Genomic DNA, 21,130 nt, shown 5'->3' with positions numbered 1-21,130 from the left:
CATAGCTTTTATTCCAAGGAGCAAGCTACTCTATCATTAATTCAAAACATTAAAAAAAAAAAAAACTACCTAAAAAGGCAAACAGGTGACAGCTTGACAGCACTTCCAATGAGATTAATACAGAATTTCGTGACCCTTAAGAGCTGGAGAAGGAAAGCTAACTTCAGTGAATTTTTCATGTATTAATGGCCCAGGTGGGTTTTTATTTTGTTTTGTTTTTGACCGATAGCCTTTGGGAACTGATACTTAACTATTCAGTTTATTAATAAACTAGTTTCACATATTAATTTTACATTTTGAAGTTAAGCACCTGAATCAGAAATATCATACTTCCCACCAAACTCTTGCCCATATCAAAACTTGAGATACCAATCTATATTCCAGGGTACTTTTAAGAGCTACCAAATAGACCATAACATTCTTAGGAAATAGTAAAGATAAGCTGTCAATTTTTCTAGGTAGATAGAACATCTGACAAGGCAATCCTCGAATTCTTTTCTTTTATTCTAAGAACTGTATTCTGGAGTTTTTTAAGTGGATAGGAATTTCCTATTTTAGTGCTAGTCAAAGGTCTGATATTATCATTGGTGTATTTTAGGTCTGTTACACTCACTTTCTGTTTCTACAATACTTTTGGAATAAATAGTATTATCCTTGCTTGGGTTCTATTAGTATTGCCTAGTAATTGCTGTTCAGAAAATTTGGTCTTGTAGGCAGGTGGTTTCCTAATCGCCGTTTACTCATTTTTATTTCTGAAAATGATAACCTGTAAGGTAGTCTTCTTCCCTGGTAGCTCAGATGGTAAAGAATCTGCCCGCTATGCAGGAGACCCAGGTTTGATCCCTGGGTGGGGAAGAGCCCCTGGAGTAGGAAATGGCAACCCACTCCAGTATTCTTGCCTGGAGAATCCCATGGACAGAGGAGCCTGGCAGGCTACAGTCCATGGGATTGCAGAGTCGGGCACCACTGAGCAACTAATACACACAATAATACAATACAAGGTAGTCTTCTAGGGTCTTCCCTGGTGGCACAGTGGTAACAAATCTGCCTGCCAATACAGGCGATGCCTGTTCTATCCCTGGGAGAAGATCCTCTGGAGAAGGAAATGGCAAACCACTCTGGTATTTTTGGCTGAAAATCCCATGGACAGAGGAGCCTGGCAGGCTACAGTCCTTGGGGTCCCAAGAGTCGGACACCACAACTAAACAACAACAACAACAGCAACAGTCTACTGGAGAATAAATAGTCTACTCTGTAGACTACTACAACTACTACTGGATAAAAAGTAGTCCACTGTAGTCTACTGTAGAATAAGAGAAGTTTAATTGTTCATTTAAAAGTGGTGGTTCAGACCCTGAAGAATCCTCCTGCAATGCAGGAGACACAAGTTTCATCCTGTGAGATGAGGAGATCCTGGGAGAGAGGATCCAATGGAGAAGGAAATGCTACCCAGGACAGCGGAACCTGGTGGACTACAGTCATGGGGGGCAAACAGCGGGACACCATTGAGCAACTAAGTGCGCGCGTGCACACACAACACACACAGTTGTTCACAGTTGTATCTCCAGCATCTAGAACAATGCCTAATCCAGTAGAGGTACATAATATTTCCTGATGGACTCCTAATCCCGCTACTGAGGAAAATTTGGTAAGTCAATTAGTTCTTCAAGGACTCAGTCTAGATGTTCCCTCAACTTCCATTCAATGAAAAGCTTCTGTGACTTGTCTTATTTTGCTCTAAATGCTCTAGAAAATAATAAAAACACTGTATTGTTTAGAAAAGTATCGGTGATTACAAATATATGGCTCAAAAGACACTAGTATTTGTTACAAACCATGTGTGTGGGGGGAGGGTGTCATACAGGACAAAGTTTAAAAGCCTTTTTTATGATTGTGACAAACTATAAAGTATTTTGAACACGTGACCTCAAAAGGTGGTTTAAGTATGTTGTTATCGCCATTATATCGCCAGTGCCTAGAACAACGACTGGCTCATAGTAAGTATTCAATAAATACTGGTTAAATCAACTGCGTAATATTAATATTCCTTTTGAACTCTAGAAGCAGTTGGGTCTTTATCCATCCTTAGAAAGCAATGGAGCAGGAACCAGAAATCCCTTCAAAGGTCAGGACCAGTAACAAGGCTGCGCTAAACTCAAAGATAGGGGTATATAAGATTAATGAATTGAAGTGAAAGAGGACCCAAAATACGCGTCAGAGAATAAAGCAAATAAAAAAACCCTACCCCCCCAACACACATACATACACCCCAAAGCAAGAAAAAACAAGCATACGAAGAAAGACGTTTCTTTAGGTGGAGGCTGGCAGAAAGCCATTGCAATTACTGCAGGTCAACCCTTGTCACCAGGCGGTCACCTTGGGCTGAGATCTGGTATCTGGTGTAACTACTACCAAAGACCTCGACACACAGACTCTGCTTTTAAAAGTTCCTGTGAGTTCCTAAGGGAAATCACTAGCGCTTAACTCTCGACCTATCTATCTAGCCTCCATTCCATTCAAACAACGCAACCAATAGGAAAATCCTCCGCCCTGAGGAAACGACTCGGCCTAGCCAAGACAGCCCAGGAAGCAGGCCCGTCCCGCAGGGCCGCACTCCGGCCCGGCGGTTGGCCTCTGGAACCCCAGGAGCTCTCAGCGGGGAAGGACAACCTTCCTTCCCTGTCTCCGCCCTTCCAGGTCGGTCCCAGCCCCAGCCGCCCGGGCGGCCCGGACCACACCCGCTTCCCTCCGGTGGCCTGGCCGCCCCCGCTGCAGTTCGCGGGAGCGCTCTTCCTGGGGCGGGCACAGGCCCAGAGCGCATGCGCACTGGCCGAAGGGCGCCTCCCTGCCCGGATCTCGCGAAGTTACGTTAGATTGGCCGCCGGTGACGGGTGGCCGGGCCGGGGGCGGGAGGGCTTCTGAGGTAGGAAGGGAGGTCCGTTCGGCCGGGCGCGCCGCCCCAGTGCTCTGTGGGATACTGGAAGTCTCGAGCGTCTCCTCCTGGTTCCCAGCCCTCCTCTGGCCGCACTCATAGAAACAGTCACACACCCCGTGCCTCCCCTCTCTTCCCTCTCCGCCTCCCCCTTCCCCCCCTCGCGATAAGAAGACCCGGCGGCAGGAGAGGGGATGAAGATGGCGGACGCGAAGCAGAAGCGGAACGAGCAGCTGAAGCGCTGGATCGGCTCCGAGACGGACCTCGAGCCTCCTGTGGTGAAGCGCCAGAAGACCAAGGTGAAGTTCGATGATGGCGCCGTCTTCCTGGCTGCTTGCTCCAGCGGCGACACGGACGAGGTTCTCAAGCTGCTGCACCGCGGCGCCGACATCAATTACGCCAATGTGGACGGACTCACTGCCCTGCACCAGGTCTGTGCGCCCCGCCGCCGCTCTCCCGACCCTGCGAGTCCTCGTCGGCCTCCCGCTCGGGCCTCTCCTCCGCTCTTGGTCTCCAGAGGCTGGGGGCGGCGGGAGACTCCCTGCCGCGGGGTGAGGGGGCGGCTTCCCGCGAAGGAGGGAGGGAGCTGGTGGAGGGAGGGCTCTAGGCTTGAGGCCCCCTTCAGACCGGTTGGTGGTGGAGTGAGGGAACGGGCGATTTCCGGGGCCGAGGGGAAACGGGCCTGTGGTCAGATTGGGGCCCCAGGGCCATTTGTGGACGTGGGTCTGGGATTTGGGGTCGAGATGGGGAGCGGTGTAGTGGGGTTGTGCCTGGGTCCCCGACGTCGGTGATCGTCCAGGGGAACGGAGGATGCTGAAGGAAACGGCGAACAAGAGGCCCTGGGGACACTTGGGTAGAAGGACGTCTTTGGCTTGTTAGGTGGGCTTTGGATTTGTTGTAGTTTTTAGGACTTGATTACAAATGGTGATGATAATAATAGTAATCGAGCGCCCTAAGCCGAGTGCCCCGATCGGACGGTTTCCTGTTTTCTCCTTTATTACTCTTGGTCACCGGGGAGGGGGAAACGGTGTAATTAGCTGATCTGCACCGGCTGAAAGGGAGAGTATGAAAGTGGGTAGTGTAAGGAAGCGTTCTAAATGGGTTTGTCCACCGCGGGACCGGGACGTACGGAAGAGTCTTAACTCCTAGTCGAGTTTGCCGCAGTGTCAGAGATCCTTTGGCCCCAGTTCCTGGAGTGTGCGTTGGGGTTAGAAAGAGAAGAATAAATACGAGGCAGTCTTTTCAAAGCTGGTTTCCAAGCTCTGGTTTTTCTTTGGAAGTGGGGGTGGGAAAAAAGAAAGCTGGTCACGAAGTTTTCTCAAAATGGATGCTTTGTGCATGTTAAAGTTTTATAGTAGTCTGATTGGGATCTCTCAATGTTAGCCAAATAAGGAGAAACTATTGGCAATCCAGAGATAATGTTGCTTTGCCTTTAACAGGCCAAAAGCAACACAACCACGTAGAGTTCTGCATAAAAAGCAATTTTTCAGTGAGGGTAATAGGTGTCAAAACATAAACTCTTCACATTTTCTTAGTGGGCAACTTGGAATGACTGGAAAACAACTTTACAGCTATAGCTTCCCCTTACAATGAAAAAGACTTGTAAACTAAGTCAAAGTTGCCTTGCTAATAGGTGAAAAGATCCTAGTTTTATTTCGATGAATACTGTAACAAAAACTTGTTTGGGAGGGTGAAACTTAGGCTTGATATTTCATGCATATTACTTTGCTGCCTTTATAAAAGAGGTGTGTGGTGGCATTTTTCCTTTTTACTGCTTCCTGTTTAGTGAATGCTGACCGTTTTAAGTTTTATTTAATTGAATTCTCATATCAAACTTGGCTTATAGCCTTTGTTTACAAGTTGCCTGGATGAACTATAATGACTGACAAATTGCAGGACAAATCTGGAATTTAGCATGTGGCACCCAGTAAAAATATAGCATGGTCTTTAGCTCTCTATCTGTTCCATTAATTTAGCGTCTAATGTAAAACAAACTTTTTGTTTGACTGGTTTATTTTAAGCTATAGCATAACTCTAGATTCTAAAAACATGATGTTGAAAGAAACTTTTGGTATTAGAAATGATAATTATGTAAGATAAGTCTTTTCAAATTTCTTTCAAGTGTAATTTACATGGTTTAGTATGGAATTAATTCAGAAAGACAGATTAATAATAGTATGTTTTATTAAAATTGCTCTATAGAAATGTAAAATTACGACAGATGTTGAAGAACCCAGTTATATTGCCTTGGAGGAAGGGGAAAAATTTTAATACTATGTTACTATTGATTTTATGTAGAGAAAATATATCCAGCAGGATTCTTAAGAGTTTTTTTATTTTCTCCTCTAAATTTGGACATGTTGCAAGAATTATCGTACTTATCAGTATCTTCCTGATTAACTGAATTCAGTGGTTAGTTTGGCATTATATAGGTGTTGTCTTTATTAGATATTTTGTTTTAGCTGACAAAGGCTTAAGCAGAAGTTTCCAAGTTTACGCTATTTGCATAATATCTTTTTGTAATGTATGTATTTGCACATTCCTTAACTCAGTGAAGCCAAAGTCTTAAAATATCAAGCATTAAAATTTTCATTATGTTTTCTCCACCCTCATTTTTTTGATTAACTCTTGTACTTTTTTTGCCTTTCTGACAGAACAAGGAGTTCGCTTTGGACAAATTCAGAACAACAGATAGTGAAAGGTGATAAATAAAACTCTTTAAAAAAATAATCACAGGAAAATGTTAACCTTTAAAATCTCTTGAATATTGATTGCTTTAAATACTTAAATTGCAAAACCTAAAATTGACCCATTGATTTGTTAAATAACCCTTGAATAATTTTTTTTTTTAATTTAACCTCTTGAAAGTGCATAGAACAGCCAGAATGGTTGTTTAATAGATTGATTATTGGTTAGTCTTTTGGACTGTTCATTTACATTTTTGATTTTGATCAATTGTGTTAAATTTCACTGCCAGGAGAAAAGTTTTAGGAACTTTACAGCCCACAAATAAACTTCTTAATTTAATATTTTACTTCCATCTTAATGTGAATACCATATATTCAAAAATTTCTTTAATTGGTTGAATGTTCTTTCTCATTAGAAGTTACAAAAGATAATCAGTTTTCATCTTTTTAGGGAGTATAAAAATAGGTCATTTATTATAGCAGAAAAGACAGAGTTTTCTACAAATTTCCTACATTGGTCTCTGGAATAGCTCCCCTTTCCCTAACCCCTCCAGTAGCTAGAAAACAGTATTGAAGTTATGATATAAACTTCTGATATTCTAGAACTGAGGTCTACAGTAGATTTTCATTTTTACTAGCGGGCAGTACTAGGCTTTGATTTAAGACCTAACTGGTAGAGTTTTATACTATATGATCTGTATCTATATTTCAGTATGCTTTATAAAGGTTTTAGGAGAGTAATAATAGTTTTCTGTAGAATGCTTTATTGCTGAATCTTATTGATACTGTTGTGTATAAAATATAACACTGAGATTTCTTCTAACAGTTTGAGTTTAGCCTTTTGGTTTCTGCTTCCTCTGTATCTGTGACTTCCAAGTCAGTTTCCAGTTTAGACACTGCTTGCACAGCTCCAGTACTTCATTTCCATTTTTCGACTGATGACACAGTGTTAAAAGTAAAATATTATTTAATATATTGTGATTTTATATTTTAAAATAACATCTTCAAGTAGAGATATAGTCAATAGAGGTCTACCCCCTTTGCCATAAAATGGTAACTATTTATTTACATCAGTATCAGGAATTTCTTTATATTCAACCTGAAATGAAATTTTTTCTTTCTTTACCAAGCCTATTTTCATTGATGCATCTGTTGATAATCATGTCATTAATCTCTAGATTAAGCTTTAAACATTTTAATTATTATCTACTTATCCCCTTGCCTACATATATCCAATCAGTATTCATAACTGCCTTTTCATCAATTCTTGCCAGTCTTACTATCAATCTAGGTCATACCTTTATTACCTTTATACCTAGAATACAGTAACAGCCTCATTGCTTTCCCTGCCTCTTTTCCGTGGTCGATCCAGTCCAGCATTCATGCTGCTATCACGTTCATCTTTTAACAGTACCATTTCGATTGTGTCTCTCCTCTCCATAAATTCAGATTTAAAGTGTTTCACTATTTACTTATACCTGATGTATCTCCACTGTGTAACATCTTTTACTTTTTTTACTTCTGTATCTACAGTCTTGCCTTTTCCACCACTATACTCCCTCACTCTTTGCCAGTCAAAATCCTAGTCATTCTTCAAGGTGCAACCGAGTTGCCATCCAGAAATGCTCTTTCTGTCCTTTGAGTTTGTATGATACTGTTTCACTGGACAGACTCTCCTTTGGGATACTCATTTTACCTTATGTTTTGCTTTTTTGCTGCTATTAAAATGTTTCTTACTGAGTAGTGTGTGTTTTAAATTTTGTCTTCCCTGTGGGCAACTGTAAGGACCCAATCTTTCACATTTTTATATTTCCACATCCTGGCACATAGTAGGTGCTCACTAAAGAATGATTAATTTTCTCTTTTACCTCATGCCATAGATAGGAAGTTTTATAGTTAGTTGTGTGTCATAAAATCATTCAAACATTCACACCCAGATACTTAAGAGTATAATTCTAGCACATGGTTGAATTTGTCAGTCTTCTCAACAGATATTTTTAATATCTTGAGATTTAAAACTTTATAAAATATTAACCTTTTTCCTATTGAGATTTAAAACTTTATAAAATATTAACCTTTTTCCTATTAAAAAAGTACCCTAAACCAATTTACCTGTTGATTAAGAGATAGAAAAATACTCACTTTAGTTATTAATTAATTTGCTACCTTTTTTATAAAGACCTGAACTAGGTCCTATGGCAGAATACTACAGAATAGAATTAAATCCATGTTCTGTGCTATTATAATTTTAAAATATTTTACTTTTAAGTACAGACAGACTTGGAGATAAGTTTAATATTGCATCCCTTTGCTCTTAAAAATATGAATTTTATCTACTTTTAGAAGAGCCATTTGAAGCTTCTTTGAGAAATATGTGACCTCCCCTCTTGAAATCAATAAAAGAAATACTTTTGTGTGGTGTTTTCTGAAATGCTTAATCGTCTCAGCCAGGCCATTTTCACTGAATCATAATCTGAAATGTAACTCTCTTTTAAATAGTATTCTAATGGGGCTACTTAAAGGGTTTTCCAACCAAAAGGAAAAGAGACTGGAAGTAGCGGATAGAGTCTCTTGTTAGAGAATAGTATAATTGTAATATATGAGAAATCTCTTTAAAACTGAATGTAGAGTTTATAATTGTTTACTTACTATTTTTTGGTGAGGGATAGTAAGATCTTGGAAGAATCTGTTGGATCCCTTATAATCAATATTAAAATCTGTGTTTAAAAAAGTACAGTATACTTTTTCTACATAACTTAAGTTGCTTATTGCTCTTCAGACCTTTTATTGAAAACATCCTAACCATAAAAAATAAAACCTAAACAAAACTAACCCTGAACTGGCCCCTCACTTCCTGCAAATAAATGGAAAACCCTAGCCATATATGGGGTATGCTGGTAGATCACCAGTGCCCACAGTGCTGCTGTTACAGTGCCTTCTCTGCAGCTGATGATGCCTTTGCACTTCCTGGCAACAGTTTTGTGGTCTGACTTTGCAGTGTGTCATAACCAAGACCATCTTTCATGTGCTTTCAGCTACAGTGTGATTGCAAGCTGTGACTGAGCATTTTCTAGTGTAGCTAGGTAGAAACATTAGATGGAATAGAGGAAAAAAGTTTTTTTGATGATCTGTTTCTTACCACATCTTACAGTGCTGTTCACATAGGAGATGTACTTTAAAAACTGTTTAGTTAGGTAATTTAAAAAAACAGAAACCCTTAGAAACCCTTGGAGGGAGGTAAGATATAGAAACATTGTTTTGTTACTTCTATAACATGTTACTTCTTGACATTTCCCAGAGTCGCTATTTTCTTTACCTTTCTGCCTGCCGAAAGTTGTAGTTTTCACTCCACTTTTCTTTTGAAAGTTTGGAGGGATGGGGGCATGGGGGTGCTCCATAATCATGTTGGTAAATGCAGTATTGGCATATATCTTCTTGAAAAGTTTAAGATCTCCATCAGTCATTTTGAGTTTCTTCTAAGTTGCAGTTGACTGTGTAGTGTTACATTATCTCAGTGTTGCATTGAGAAGGGGGATTGGCTAGTGAACATTTGCTGAGGATTTGTTGCTTGTGAAATACTGTGATAGTTTTATAACCAGTATCTCACTTAATTCTCACAAGTCCTTCTCTTGTTCAAGGTTACCAAGTTAATAAATGGCAGAGCTTGGTTCTGACACAGGTATATAAGAGCCCAGACTTCTTTAACACTGTGCTGTGACTGCTTAGTGGCTAGGTCGTGTCCGACTCTGCAGCCCCAGGGGCAGTAGCCCGCCACTCTTCTCTGTCCATGGGGTTTCCCAGACACTAGTACTCGGGCGGTCACCCTTTCTTTCTCCAGGGGATCTTCCCAGCCCAGGGAGAGAACCCTGGTCTCCTGCTTGGCAAGTAGGTTCTTTATCATTGAACCATCAGGGAAGTGTTAACACTATGCTACATGGCCTTTAAGTCTGAAGAAGAAAGTATTCTTAAATCTTTCAGTCATTATGGTTGGTGATTAGTAGTTGGAAGTTTTTCAGTGGTAATTAGCAGAGAATCAAATGAAACATGTATACATAGAATTTTTCTTCATCTGGTTTTATTTTAGCTAGTCAAAACTTTAAGAGCTTTCTGTGGTAATTGAAGTGCAGTAATACTATATCTAAATTAATCTCAAAATCTATCCTAAATTTTAGGAACTGCCAAGATTGTTTTTCACTGACCATTATGTGCATAATACTTGATAAGTGCTTTGGGAAGGTACAAAGGAAGTTGCAACAGCAACAGAACTCTTTTTAAAGAACAGAGTTTACTTAGTCTTTAAACATCTCAATTTTTCTTTATCCTAATAGCAATTTATACTAATGCTCTAGGCATTTTTATATACTCATTTATAGTAAATGTTTCATACCTACACATACAACTTTTTCAATGAAAAGATATAAATTATAGGTAAACTCTTTATCAGTGATAATTAAAGAAGGAAAGCAAGCACCGGCTTGTCACCACCATTTAGCTTAATCTTCTGAAATTTTCTGTACAGTGATTACTGATATTTAAACTTAGGACTTAAGACTTTATATGAAATGCTAGTAAAACCTGAATTAACTTCTGAATTAGTAAAACTTTGAAATATTTATCATGTTTGATTTTAATCAGAAGCCTTTAGTTAGTAGAAATATCCAAGTCATAAGAATATTCTGTTCCTTAAATGATTTTGCAAAATTTAGCAAAATTACATTTCAGATCTTTCTTTGGAAAAGGCAATAGAATTTTCTTTTTTCTTGTTGATAATGAGTGAGAGCACCATTTGAAACATGATTTACTTGTTGCCTGTCAAGTCATTGGTTCCCAGAATTTTACATTTCATGACCAGTAAAATGGTTTTTGTTTTTTATTTTTATGACTGACAGAGGAGAACCTAATATTTCTGTTGTTGTGTTAGGGCATTAAAAACAAACAGCTTTGTCACCTACCGTCATCATTTCATAAGAGAAATACTTTAACAAAATAAGGATTAGTATCCGAATGAAGGACAGTAGGGACTCATATCAATCTGTAAGATTATTGCTATACTGAGAACAGATGTACTTGATACTCCTTCATGAAGTACGAGTAATTGAAGGTGAGCAGATTTCAAAACTATTCCTGACGTTCTCCATTTGGTAGATATGGGAGAGAGTACAGGTGGTAGCATGCAGTGTCACAGGATGCAAGTGCCTTGTTCCTGATCACCCAATAAGGAGCAAAAAAAAATTTATCTGAAGAGATTCAGGAGATGGGTGAAAGCTTTCTGTAGGAACCACTGGTTTCATATTTATATTTGCATAAGTCTCTGCATGTGTAATCGTTCTGTGGAATGTATTTCCCAGCTTATTTATATTAAGGCACAGCTCAAAGCATTGACCACTGGGGTGCACAGTAATTCTTTTCCCTTACTGTTTAAACTCTAAGTCTGGCACTTGCACACTACCTGCTATTGTTAGTGTATCTTATCTCCAGACAGAGTAGTGAATTCCTTCAATTGGGAACTTTGATTCATTTTTCTGTAAATCCCCTTCGGTTTCTGCATTTTATTGTAGCGGGTGCACAGTAAATGTTGATTTTTTTTAAAAAGTGAACACAGTAGACTCATCTTGTGAAGACCAGAGTTCGTAGAGAACAAAATGATGACAGTTGGTGTGAGTAAATATAACAGCTAGCAAACATTAAAAATATTCTAATGAAAAAGTGTGTGAAAGTCACTCAGTCATGTCCGACTCTGTGACCCCATGAACTGAAGACTATACAGTCCATGGAATTCTCCAGGCCAGAATACTGGAGTGGTTAGTTGGTTAGTTAGTTAGTTAGTTAAGTCGCTCAGTTGTGTCCGACTCTTTGTGACCCCGTGGACTGTGGCCCTCCAAGCTCCTCCATCCATGGGATTCTCCAGGCAAGAATACTGGAGTGGGTTGCCATTTCCTTCTCCAGGGGATCTTCCTGACCCAGGGATTGAAACCCGAATCCTGCATTGCAGGCAGATGCTTTAACCTCTGAGTCACCAGGAAAGCCCACTGGGGTGGTAGCCTTTCCCTTCTCCAGGGGATCTTCCCAACTCAGGGATTGAACCCAGGTCTCCCGCATTGCGGGCAGATTCTTTACCAACTGAGCCACACGAGAAACTCAAGAATCTTGGAGTGGGTAGCTTATCCCTTTTCCAGTGGATCTTCCTGACCCAGGAATTGAACCAGGGTCTCCTGCATTGCAGGTGGAATCTTTATACTGATGATTTACTTTATAATTACAGTATAAAGGTAACCATTATAACAATTAGAATTTAGCAGGATCTTAGATTTTTTCTTGCAACAGATGTGTTTCTGATTACCAATAAGTAGAATTTTGAGCAGTTTATGTAACATACTTTAAAAAATGAATTTCTTTAAACAACTCATTGAGTGTTGGTTTAGAAATGGAACCCCTAGCATACTGTCATTAGAAACTAATTCATATTTTCTAATGATTTTATTCACATTTTCCCCCTAAACAACACTTTTCACTTTGGATCCCTGTATGTCAGTATTTTTCTTACCCTTATTAGTATTTTGGTTGTTTATCTTTTCATTGTTGTTCTGGCTAACCATAAAAAGACAAAGTTGAGCTCCGTGTTACTGCCCTAAGTTTGCTTGCTTGACTTGAATGCTCTTTCATGGGTGGAGACATTCCACATTGTCATGTGTTATATAGGCATTTTTCAAATTACATTCAGTAGAAACCATGGAAGGAAATGAAGGCATTCCTCAGCTGTCACCTTTTGGGTAATCTATTTAAATGTATTATGTTCATTGAGGGAGATATTCCACAGGGAGAGAGTTTCACTGACTCAAGCGTTATTTTGACTTGATTATTAACTCATGTGAGCTGAAAATACATGTTTAACATGTTTCCTAACAAAAGAAAATGATAAGGTTGTAGAAAGTTTATATCATTTTCTTGAATACTTGAATAGTGCAAAGGAGAAATTTTGTGAATTGACACCTTTTTAGAAGTTAACCATATGGGAAAGTATAGTTTCCTGGAATAACTGTTAAATACACATATCATCGCTTCTCGGCCTTTTGGCTAAGATCAAATGTAGTATCTGTTCTTATCAGTTTAAATACACACATCAGTTACCTTTACTTTGTAGTGAACAAACTGAAGTGTATACATTTTATTAGCCTTCAAAATCATTTTAAATGGTTCTAAACTTAATTTAGTATTTCTCCTTTTTGCTTGGAATATTTCTGGAACTTTTCTATTGGAGCTTCAGCTCCAGAAGCTTCTTTTGAATATCCTGTGTGGTGTTTACTTTTTGGGGGAGAGTTTGTGAATTTTGAAAATGATAGACATTGGAGACATATCTGGTGAATAAAGTAGATCTGGGTAATCATGGTTAATAAATATTGTCAGTAATTGAATGGTGTTTTCTAAAAGGGTTATTCTTAATTGGAACATGGTCATTAAGAGTCCATCTTTGATTTTAGTCAATTCCTAATTGCATTGTTTGGACTTTAGTATGCTTCAGAATTTCTTTATGATTAACTTTGTGTACTCTTTGTTTCTGTTCTAAATTTTGCATGAAGTCAGTAGCTTATTGACCATGGTCTTTTTTTTTTTAATGAATGTGTTTTCCACAAAAGATTTTGATGCTGCTGTTGCTAAATCATGCCTCTGTATTTCATTATTGATTTTCTCAAAGGTATGTTCATTTGTACTGTTTTTCTTAAAAAATTAGAACAGATGAAATGTTCAACAGTTTATATCCTTTCTAATTGTGTGAAATGATCTGCATACAAATTTTGCCTCATATTCAAGTTTTTTCCCTTTCAGAATGTCTATTGCTATTTAACTCTTTCAGCCATCTTTTTTTTCTATAAACACTGAAATGTCTTTAAATTTCTGATTTTCTCCATGTGGTTGAGAAAAGCATTCTCATGAAAATGTCTCAAGTAATAAGCTTTCACTGCCTTCTACTCTTCTTTTTGTCTTCACCATCTTTTTTGTTCTTAAACATTGCTTACTTTCAAGTTTGTTGTTTTATATGTATTTTATCTGAAACAAAAATTGAAGAATAATAATTATTTAAGTAAAGATTCGTAGAAGAATATAAAAAGAGAACAATGTTATTCAAATTCTCAGGCATGGAGCTTAGCTAGCCCCCACTGAAAAGTGAACCCCCTTTATCCATCTCTATCCAATATGTACTTTTATAAAAATGAGGTTATAATTTATTTTCTGGTTTATAACCTGCTTCTAAATATGAATTTTTAGAAATAATTCTGTGGTAATGACTATTAGGTCCACTGTGTGAATACATGTGCACATTCCTTAAGTTTATTTTCCTAGTTGTCTGATGATGAATAGTATACTTTCAATTTCTCATGATAATGGTAGATATTATACTATGTATATCTTACTCATGAAATTATATTGTTCAGATTGTTTCTTAGAGGTTTTACTTGCAATTTTATATGTTTTGCCCAAGATAGCATGCTATTCTAATGCTTGTTTATTCAGAAGATATTTTTAGTAAAATCTCTAGTATATGCAGGCTTCCTCGGTGGCACAGTGGTAAAGAATCTACCTGCCAATGCAGCAGATGCAGATTTACTCCCTGAGTCCGGAAGATCCCTCAGAGTAGGAGATGGCAACCCCCTGTAGTATTCTTGTTTGGGAAATCCCGTGGAAGAGGAGCCTGGCTACCCACAGTCCTTGGGGTGGTAGAGCATTGACTATGACTTAGCGACTGAGCACTGACCCACTCACTAGTACATTTAACACAGGAGACTCACCCTGGGCATACTCTGCTGACACACATGCTTTCATAATGGGATGATGTCGTCTTCCTTCTCCGAGGTACCTATAGGGAAATCTATTTTATTACTCTGTGTGTTAACAAAGTTTGTAAGTTGTTTGAAATATTACACGGTATTTGTATTTACTGATAAATGATGCTGTTATTCATGTAGTGATTAACTCAGTCATAAATATATAAATCATTATTTATCATATGCCTAGCATAAGATCCCTGTCTGCATGTAGTGTATAATCAAGAGGAGGTGCCAGAAAATGTAGAATAGAGATCTAGGGTGAAATGAATTTTTTTACTGGGAGGACTTAACCTAGAATATCAGGAAAGACATCCCTGAGAAAGCTATGTTTAAGTTACAAGGAACTTAACAGGTGACTTGAATCTTTCTTGACCCGTTTCCAGCCTTGTTTTCTGAATGCTCCTATTTGGTTTCTTTTTCTGGTCTCTTTCTTTCCTCTTAAATTTTATGTGCTTTTTTATTTATTTTTGGCTGTGCTGGGTCTTCATGGTGCCGGTGGGCTTTCTCTAGTTGCAGGGGCGACTGTTCGTTGAGGTGCATGGGCCTCTTATTGTGGTGACTCCTCTTGTGGAGCACAGGCTCTAGACATGCTGGCTTCAGTAATTGTGGTAGCTCATGGGCTTACTTGCCCTGCAACATGTGGAGTTTTTGACCAAGAATTGAACCCGTCTCCCCTCCACTGGCAGACGGCTTCTTAACCATTGGACCACCAGTGGACCACGTTTTTTCCTTCTTGAAGAAAAATGTTCCAAAGTTCTTTTGCATTGTTTTGTTATTTAGTCACTAAGTCGTGTCCAACTCTTTGAGACCCCATGGACTGTAGCCCTCCAGGTTCCTCTGTTCATGGGATTTTCCAGGCAAGAATACTGGAGTGGGTTGCCATTTCCTTCTCCAAGGGATCTTCCTGACTCAGGGATTGAATCCCCATCTCCTGCATTGGCAGGCAGATTCTTTTACCATTGAACTACCTGGGAAACCCCAAAGTTCTCTGTGTGTCTCTATTTTTTCTTTTCCATATCATTCATTCTTATAGTTTCAGCTGTTCTGTTTATGTGCTCTGTTTTCCTTTTTATATAATATACATCTTATTTTTTACATCATCTGTCTTCCATTTACTAAACTAAATCTCAGGGTCTTGTGTTTTCTCCTTCCACTTTCAACATACAGTCAATATCTCTCATTATGCACACCTGAAAAAAAAAACTTATAAACTCATCCTATCTTTTAATATATTTAGTTAACATAATTAAAGGCCTATTCTGTGTCTCACACTATTAAGAACTGGGAGGATATACTTTAAACAAAAGAGATATCAACACTACCCTCACAGAGTTTAGCATAAAGTGAAATTGCTTAGCCATCAGGAACATGCAAATCAAAACCATGATGAGATACCACTTCACACCTAATAGAATGACTATAATAAAGACAATAGATAATAACAAGTATGACTGGAGTATGGAGAAATTACATTTCTCCTACACTGCTGGTGGTAATGTAAAATGGTGCAACCATTTTCGACTACTTGCAGAACTAGACTGTTCTAACAACAGAATAGTTGCCATATAACCTAGCAACAGAATAGTTGCCATATAACCTAGCAGTTCTCCTAAGTATATCATCAAAAGAATTGAAAACAAAATGTGTATGTTAATGTTTATGGCAGTGTTAACATAATAGTCAAAAAGTGGAACCAACACAAAATGTCTATCAGCTGATAAACAGATAAATAAAATGTGGTTGTTTTGTTATTGAAATCAGTGGAATGTTATTTGTCAATAAAAAGAAACTAAGTACTGAGACTTGCTACAACACAGACTTGCTATAACATAAAGACATTAAACAATGTAAAAGGCACCAGTCACAGAAGACCACATATCGTAGGTTTCCATTATATGAAATGTTGAGTATAGGTGAATACATAGAGACAGATGGTAGATTAGTGTTTGCCGAAGGCTGAAGGTATTGAGGGGAAATGGGGAAATATATGTCCTTTTCCCATATATCTGCTAATAGATATAGCATTTCTTTTTAGGGTGATAAAGATGTTCTAAAATTAGTTGTGATGGTTGCATAACTCTGAATATACCAAAACCTTTTAATTACACACTTGGAATCAGTTCAGTTCAGTTGCTCAGTGGTGTCCAACTCTTTGTGACCCCATGGACTGCAGCATGCCAGGCTTCCCTGTCCTTCAGTATCTCCCAGAGTTGGCTCGAACTCATGTCTGTTGAGTCGATGATGCCATCCAACCATCTCATCCTCTGTTGCCCCCTTCTACCCCTACCTTCAGTCTTTCCCAGCATCATTTCCAATAGTTCAGCTCTTCCCATCAGGTTGTCCAAAGTATTAGAGTTTCACCATCAGTCCTTCCAGTGACTGTTTAGGATTGATTTCCTTTAGGATTGACTGGTTTGATCACCTTACTGTCCAGAGGATTCTCAAGAGTCTTCTCCAACACTACAGTTCAAAAGCATCAATTCTTTGGTTCTCAGCCTTCTTTATGGTTCAGCTCTCACATCTGTACCTGACTACTGGAAAAACCACAGCTTCGACTATATGGACCTTTGTTGGCAAATTAATGTCTCTGCTTTTTAGTATGCTGTCTAGGTTTGTCGTAGCTTTTCTTACAAGGAGCAAGCATCTTTTAATTTCATGGGTGCAGTCACCGTCTGCAATGATTTTGGAGCCCAAGAAGATAAAGTCTGTCATTGACAATATAATTTCCCAATTTTGAACTAGCCCATTGTTCTATGTCCGGATCTAACTGTTGCTTTTTGACCTGAATATTGATTTCTCGCGAGGCAGGTAAGTGAAGTGAAAGTGAAAGTCACTCAGTCGTTTCCTACTCTTTGTGACCCCATGGGCTATACAGTCCATGGAATTCTCTCGGCCAGAACACTGGAGTGGTTAGCCTTTCCCTTCTCCTCCAGGGGATCTTCCCAACCCAAGGATCAAACCCAGGTCTCCCGTATAGCAGGCAGATTCTTTACCAGCTGAGCCACAAAGGAGGCAGGTAAGGTGGTCTGGTATTCCCATCTCTTTAGGAATTTTCCATAGTTTGTTGTGATCCACAGAGTCAAAGGCTTTAACATAGTCAATGAAGCAGAAGTAGATGTTTTTCTGGAATTCTCTTGCTTTTTCTGTGATCCATTGGATGTTAGCAATGATCTCTGGTTCCACTGCCTTTTCTAAATCCAACTTGAATATCTGGAAGTTCTCGGTTCATGCATTGTTGAAGCCTAGCTTGAAGGGTTTTGAGTATTACCTTGCTAGCATGTAAAATGAGCACAATTGTGTGGTAGTTTGAACATTCTTTGGCATTGCCCTTCTTTGGGATTGGAATGAAGACTGACCTTTTCCAGTCCTGTGGCCACGGCTGAGTTTTCCAAATTTGCTGGCATATTGAGTGGAGCACTTTAGCAGCAGCATCTTTTAGGATTTGAAATAGCTCAGCTGGAATTCCATCACCTCCACTCACTTTGTTCTTACATTTGAAATGAGTTGTTATATAATGTGTAAATAAATTTACAGTAAGCTGTTGTATTTTTTATGTATTTATCACTATTCACCACTAAAAATTGAGGCTGTAATTCTCTTCTACCAGTTCCCCAGCCCCAGTCTAGGCTTAGTATTCCTTATGATTACCTAGAAAATGGCCAGTTATTGTCCCTGCCCTAACACAGCTTGCAGTGCATTAGATATATGGATCCATAAAAGGGTATTATGGGACTTCCCTAGTGCTTCAAACGGTAAAGTATCAGCCTACAGTGCAGTGACCCGGTTTCAGTCCTTGGGTTGGGAAGATCCCCTGAAGAAGGGAATGGCAACCCACCCCAGTATTCTTGCCTGGAGAATTCCATGGACAGAGGAACCTGACAGGCTATACTCCGTGGGGTCACAAAGAGTCAGACACGACTGAGCAACTAATGCTTTCACTTTTCATACAAGGAAATTACATACTTAATGAAATTATACATTTATGTCAGTTGTGTGATGATATATAATGGTTGTAGTACTTAGTGGTATGGAAGTTGATGAAGACACATGTCACCTTGATTTGGGGAAAGGGAAAACTTCTTGAAGAAAGTTATTTTTTTTAGCTGTTGAGTGGTGAGTAAAAGTTAGCCACAGTTGTAAGAAAGAAGAGAGTCCAGCAAACTGTTTCAGAGAGAGGGACTAGTGTGTGCAAAGACCTGGAGGTATGTAGAGGTGTTGAAGCATTTTATCAGGTTAAATTAGAAAATCAGATTTTCTCTTTAAGAAGGATCATTTCGGCTGCAGCATGGAGAATGCAGCTGAAAAGAGGACAAGACTTGAGGCAGGGAAACTAGTTCAGAAACGTAAGTAGTCTAAGAGAGTTGAACTAGCTTAGTGGCATTCTAGTTGGAAAATAGTAGATGGACTCAGGACATACTCAAAAAATAGAATTGGTAGGAGTTGAAAGTGGTTTGACATGAGGGAATAGAAGCAAAGATGTGTGTGCACTTGGTTTCCAGTTTGGACAGCTAGGTGAATGGAGTGCTTTTCACAGAGTGTTTTCATTCAGTTAATGCTTGCTTTGTGCTTGCTCTGTAGGTCAGAAGCAGAGTACATTTGAGTGCTATTTGGGGCAGACAGGCAGTAAGCAAGAAATTAAAGTCAAGTGTGAAATATATGCTAAAGGATCTGTAGGATATTGAGAGGTGGCTTACTTACAAATAATACATAAAAATCGTTAAGAGGGTTTTTTGGTCTTTGTTTCCTTAGATGTGTCTATTTTCTTAGGTGTATTTGGTTAGCAAATAGAAGTGAATTTACAAAGCCACAGGGAAACCACAGGATAAGGATTCATGGTTAGATTTTTTTTTAGGCTTTTGGTGAACTATCCAGAAACACATGTAGAAGTGTGTGTGTGTGTGTGTGTGTGTGTTTTGTGTGCCTTTCCCTTCAGAAGAATTAAGAACTTTAAGGTCAAATTTATTTTTATGCTATTGTAGGAGAAGGTGGAGTGTGTATTTTTAGGCATATGGGGAGAGCTAGAGCACAGAACTGTTGGAAAGCAATAAAGGAGTGGTAGTAGTAACAATCCAGAAGTCTTTTATTGCCTTAAATAATGCACTGTGAAAATAAGGTCATAGGTTAAAATGAAAGATGAGAGTACTTTTTTCTCAAAGCATGTTTGTTTTTGCTAAAATTGCACAGTTAAAAAATCATTCAACACCTTCTGGGAATTCCCTGGCAATCTAGTGGTTTGGACTGCAGACTTCATTGCAGGGATCATGGATTCGATTCCTGGTTGGGGAACTAAGTAGCTGCAAACCTTGCAGAGCGGCCAGAAAAGAAAAAAATGCCTCTCAACTTCTTTCACTTTTTAGATTTGCAAAGTTGTGTTTTCTGGAAAAATAAAAGTAAAATACTGTTTTTAGGCAAGAAACTTTTACACTGATATATTTTTTCTTTTTTGCTGAAAATATTTGTAGAGTCCCTTTGAGTATTTGTGACTTTTTTTTGCATATTTTGCCTTTTTTGTTTTTTTTTAAGTTACACAGTTAATGAGAAAAGTAGCAGTTCTACAAAACGATTGTGTGGTTTATTTTGACCTTGAGCAGGCATCATTGGATTTGTTTTAGCTTAAATGAAATAGGAAATGGTTATTATATACTAAACCTCAACTCAAAATTATCATGGCATTTCCCCTCCCCCCCCCACAGCTTTTTTTCCCTGGCCGTAACAGGAGGCAGTTGGGACCTTAGTTCCCTGACCAAGTAGACCCTGCCCCCTGCAGTGGGAGCATGGAATCTTAACCACTAGACCGTCAGGGGAGTCCCTTTTCTGCCCTTTTTAACTTACCCTTGACATTTAAAGCCAGTCTTACTTAGTGATGGAGGAAGATTATGTACATGTTTGTTTTATGTGTGAGATTGATGATATGTAAATTGTTCCCTTTTAAATACACATAAGTGACAAAAAGTTGCAAGACAGTATGTATAATTCCATTTGGGGGAAAACATTTGCATAGAAAGTAAATCTGAGGATATTACCCCTATTCTTAATGGTTATCTCTGAGAGGGAATTATAGATATTTCAGATTATGCCATCTTTGAGTTGTTTACAACAAGCAGAAAAAAGTAATGAAGATGAATCTGGACTGGAGAAAAATGCCTAAATGGCCACTTACACTAATGTATTCAGGATTAAATATAGAGACATTGACATAATGAATATTAGTGTTTTAGTCTTTAGCCACTCAAGGAAGCTGGTATTGGTGGTTAAGTCTGTATTATATGAGTCTTTTTTCTGAACCTTTTATTTCATAAGGAAAGACTGATTATCATTAGGTTGGTCACCTTGGGAGAGTTTTACAAGTAAGAAAATGAATTAGGCGTTTAGTTGGATGTATTTTGAAGCTTTTGGCAAATAGACTACTGAGAAAATAATAAGCATAATTTCCAAAAAAGCAGATAGTTGGAGTTTTTGGTTTGTTTTAAAATATTTATTTGGCTGTGTTGGGTCTTAGTTGCAGCACAAGGGATCTTTAATTGCAGTGCACAGACTCTGTAGTTGTGGCGCTTGTGTTCAGAGGCTATGGCACAACCATAGTTGCTCCATGGCAAATGGGACCTTAGTTCGCCAACAAGAGATTGAAACCTAAGTCCCCTGCTTTGCAAGGTGGATCCTTAACTACTGGACCACCAGGGAGGTCC

At 38.7% G+C, this 21,130-nt stretch overlaps 1 protein-coding gene and 1 pseudogene across 8 annotated transcripts in view; both read left to right on the top strand.

Annotated features, from left to right (window-relative positions):
* The first annotated feature begins 2,887 nt into the window (after positions 1-2,887).
* The window catches only part of PPP1R12A (protein phosphatase 1 regulatory subunit 12A), a 164,460-nt gene continuing 146,217 nt past the window's right edge, over positions 2,888-21,130 (top strand). For 4 of the 8 annotated variants that reach the window (XM_070454255.1, XM_070454256.1, XM_070454251.1 and 1 more), the window contains exon 1: positions 2,889-3,363. In XM_070454255.1, coding sequence (XP_070310356.1) covers positions 3,127-3,363 — 237 coding nt within the window. In that variant the 5' untranslated portion in view covers positions 2,889-3,126. Of the gene's footprint in view, positions 3,364-3,708; positions 3,812-21,130 lie in introns of those variants that run through there. The other 4 variants (XM_070454257.1, XM_070454252.1, XM_070454254.1 and 1 more) reach the window with 2 other exon arrangements.
* LOC139030972 (U2 spliceosomal RNA) lies at positions 12,674-12,805 on the top strand (annotated as a pseudogene).

The sequence above is a fragment of the Odocoileus virginianus genome, chromosome 24 (assembly GCF_023699985.2).
Source record: "Odocoileus virginianus isolate 20LAN1187 ecotype Illinois chromosome 24, Ovbor_1.2, whole genome shotgun sequence".
In the NCBI taxonomy this organism is placed as follows: Eukaryota; Metazoa; Chordata; class Mammalia; order Artiodactyla; family Cervidae; genus Odocoileus; species Odocoileus virginianus.
The sequence above is the reverse complement of the archived record's forward strand: the minus strand, read 5'-3'. Positions and strand labels throughout refer to the sequence as shown.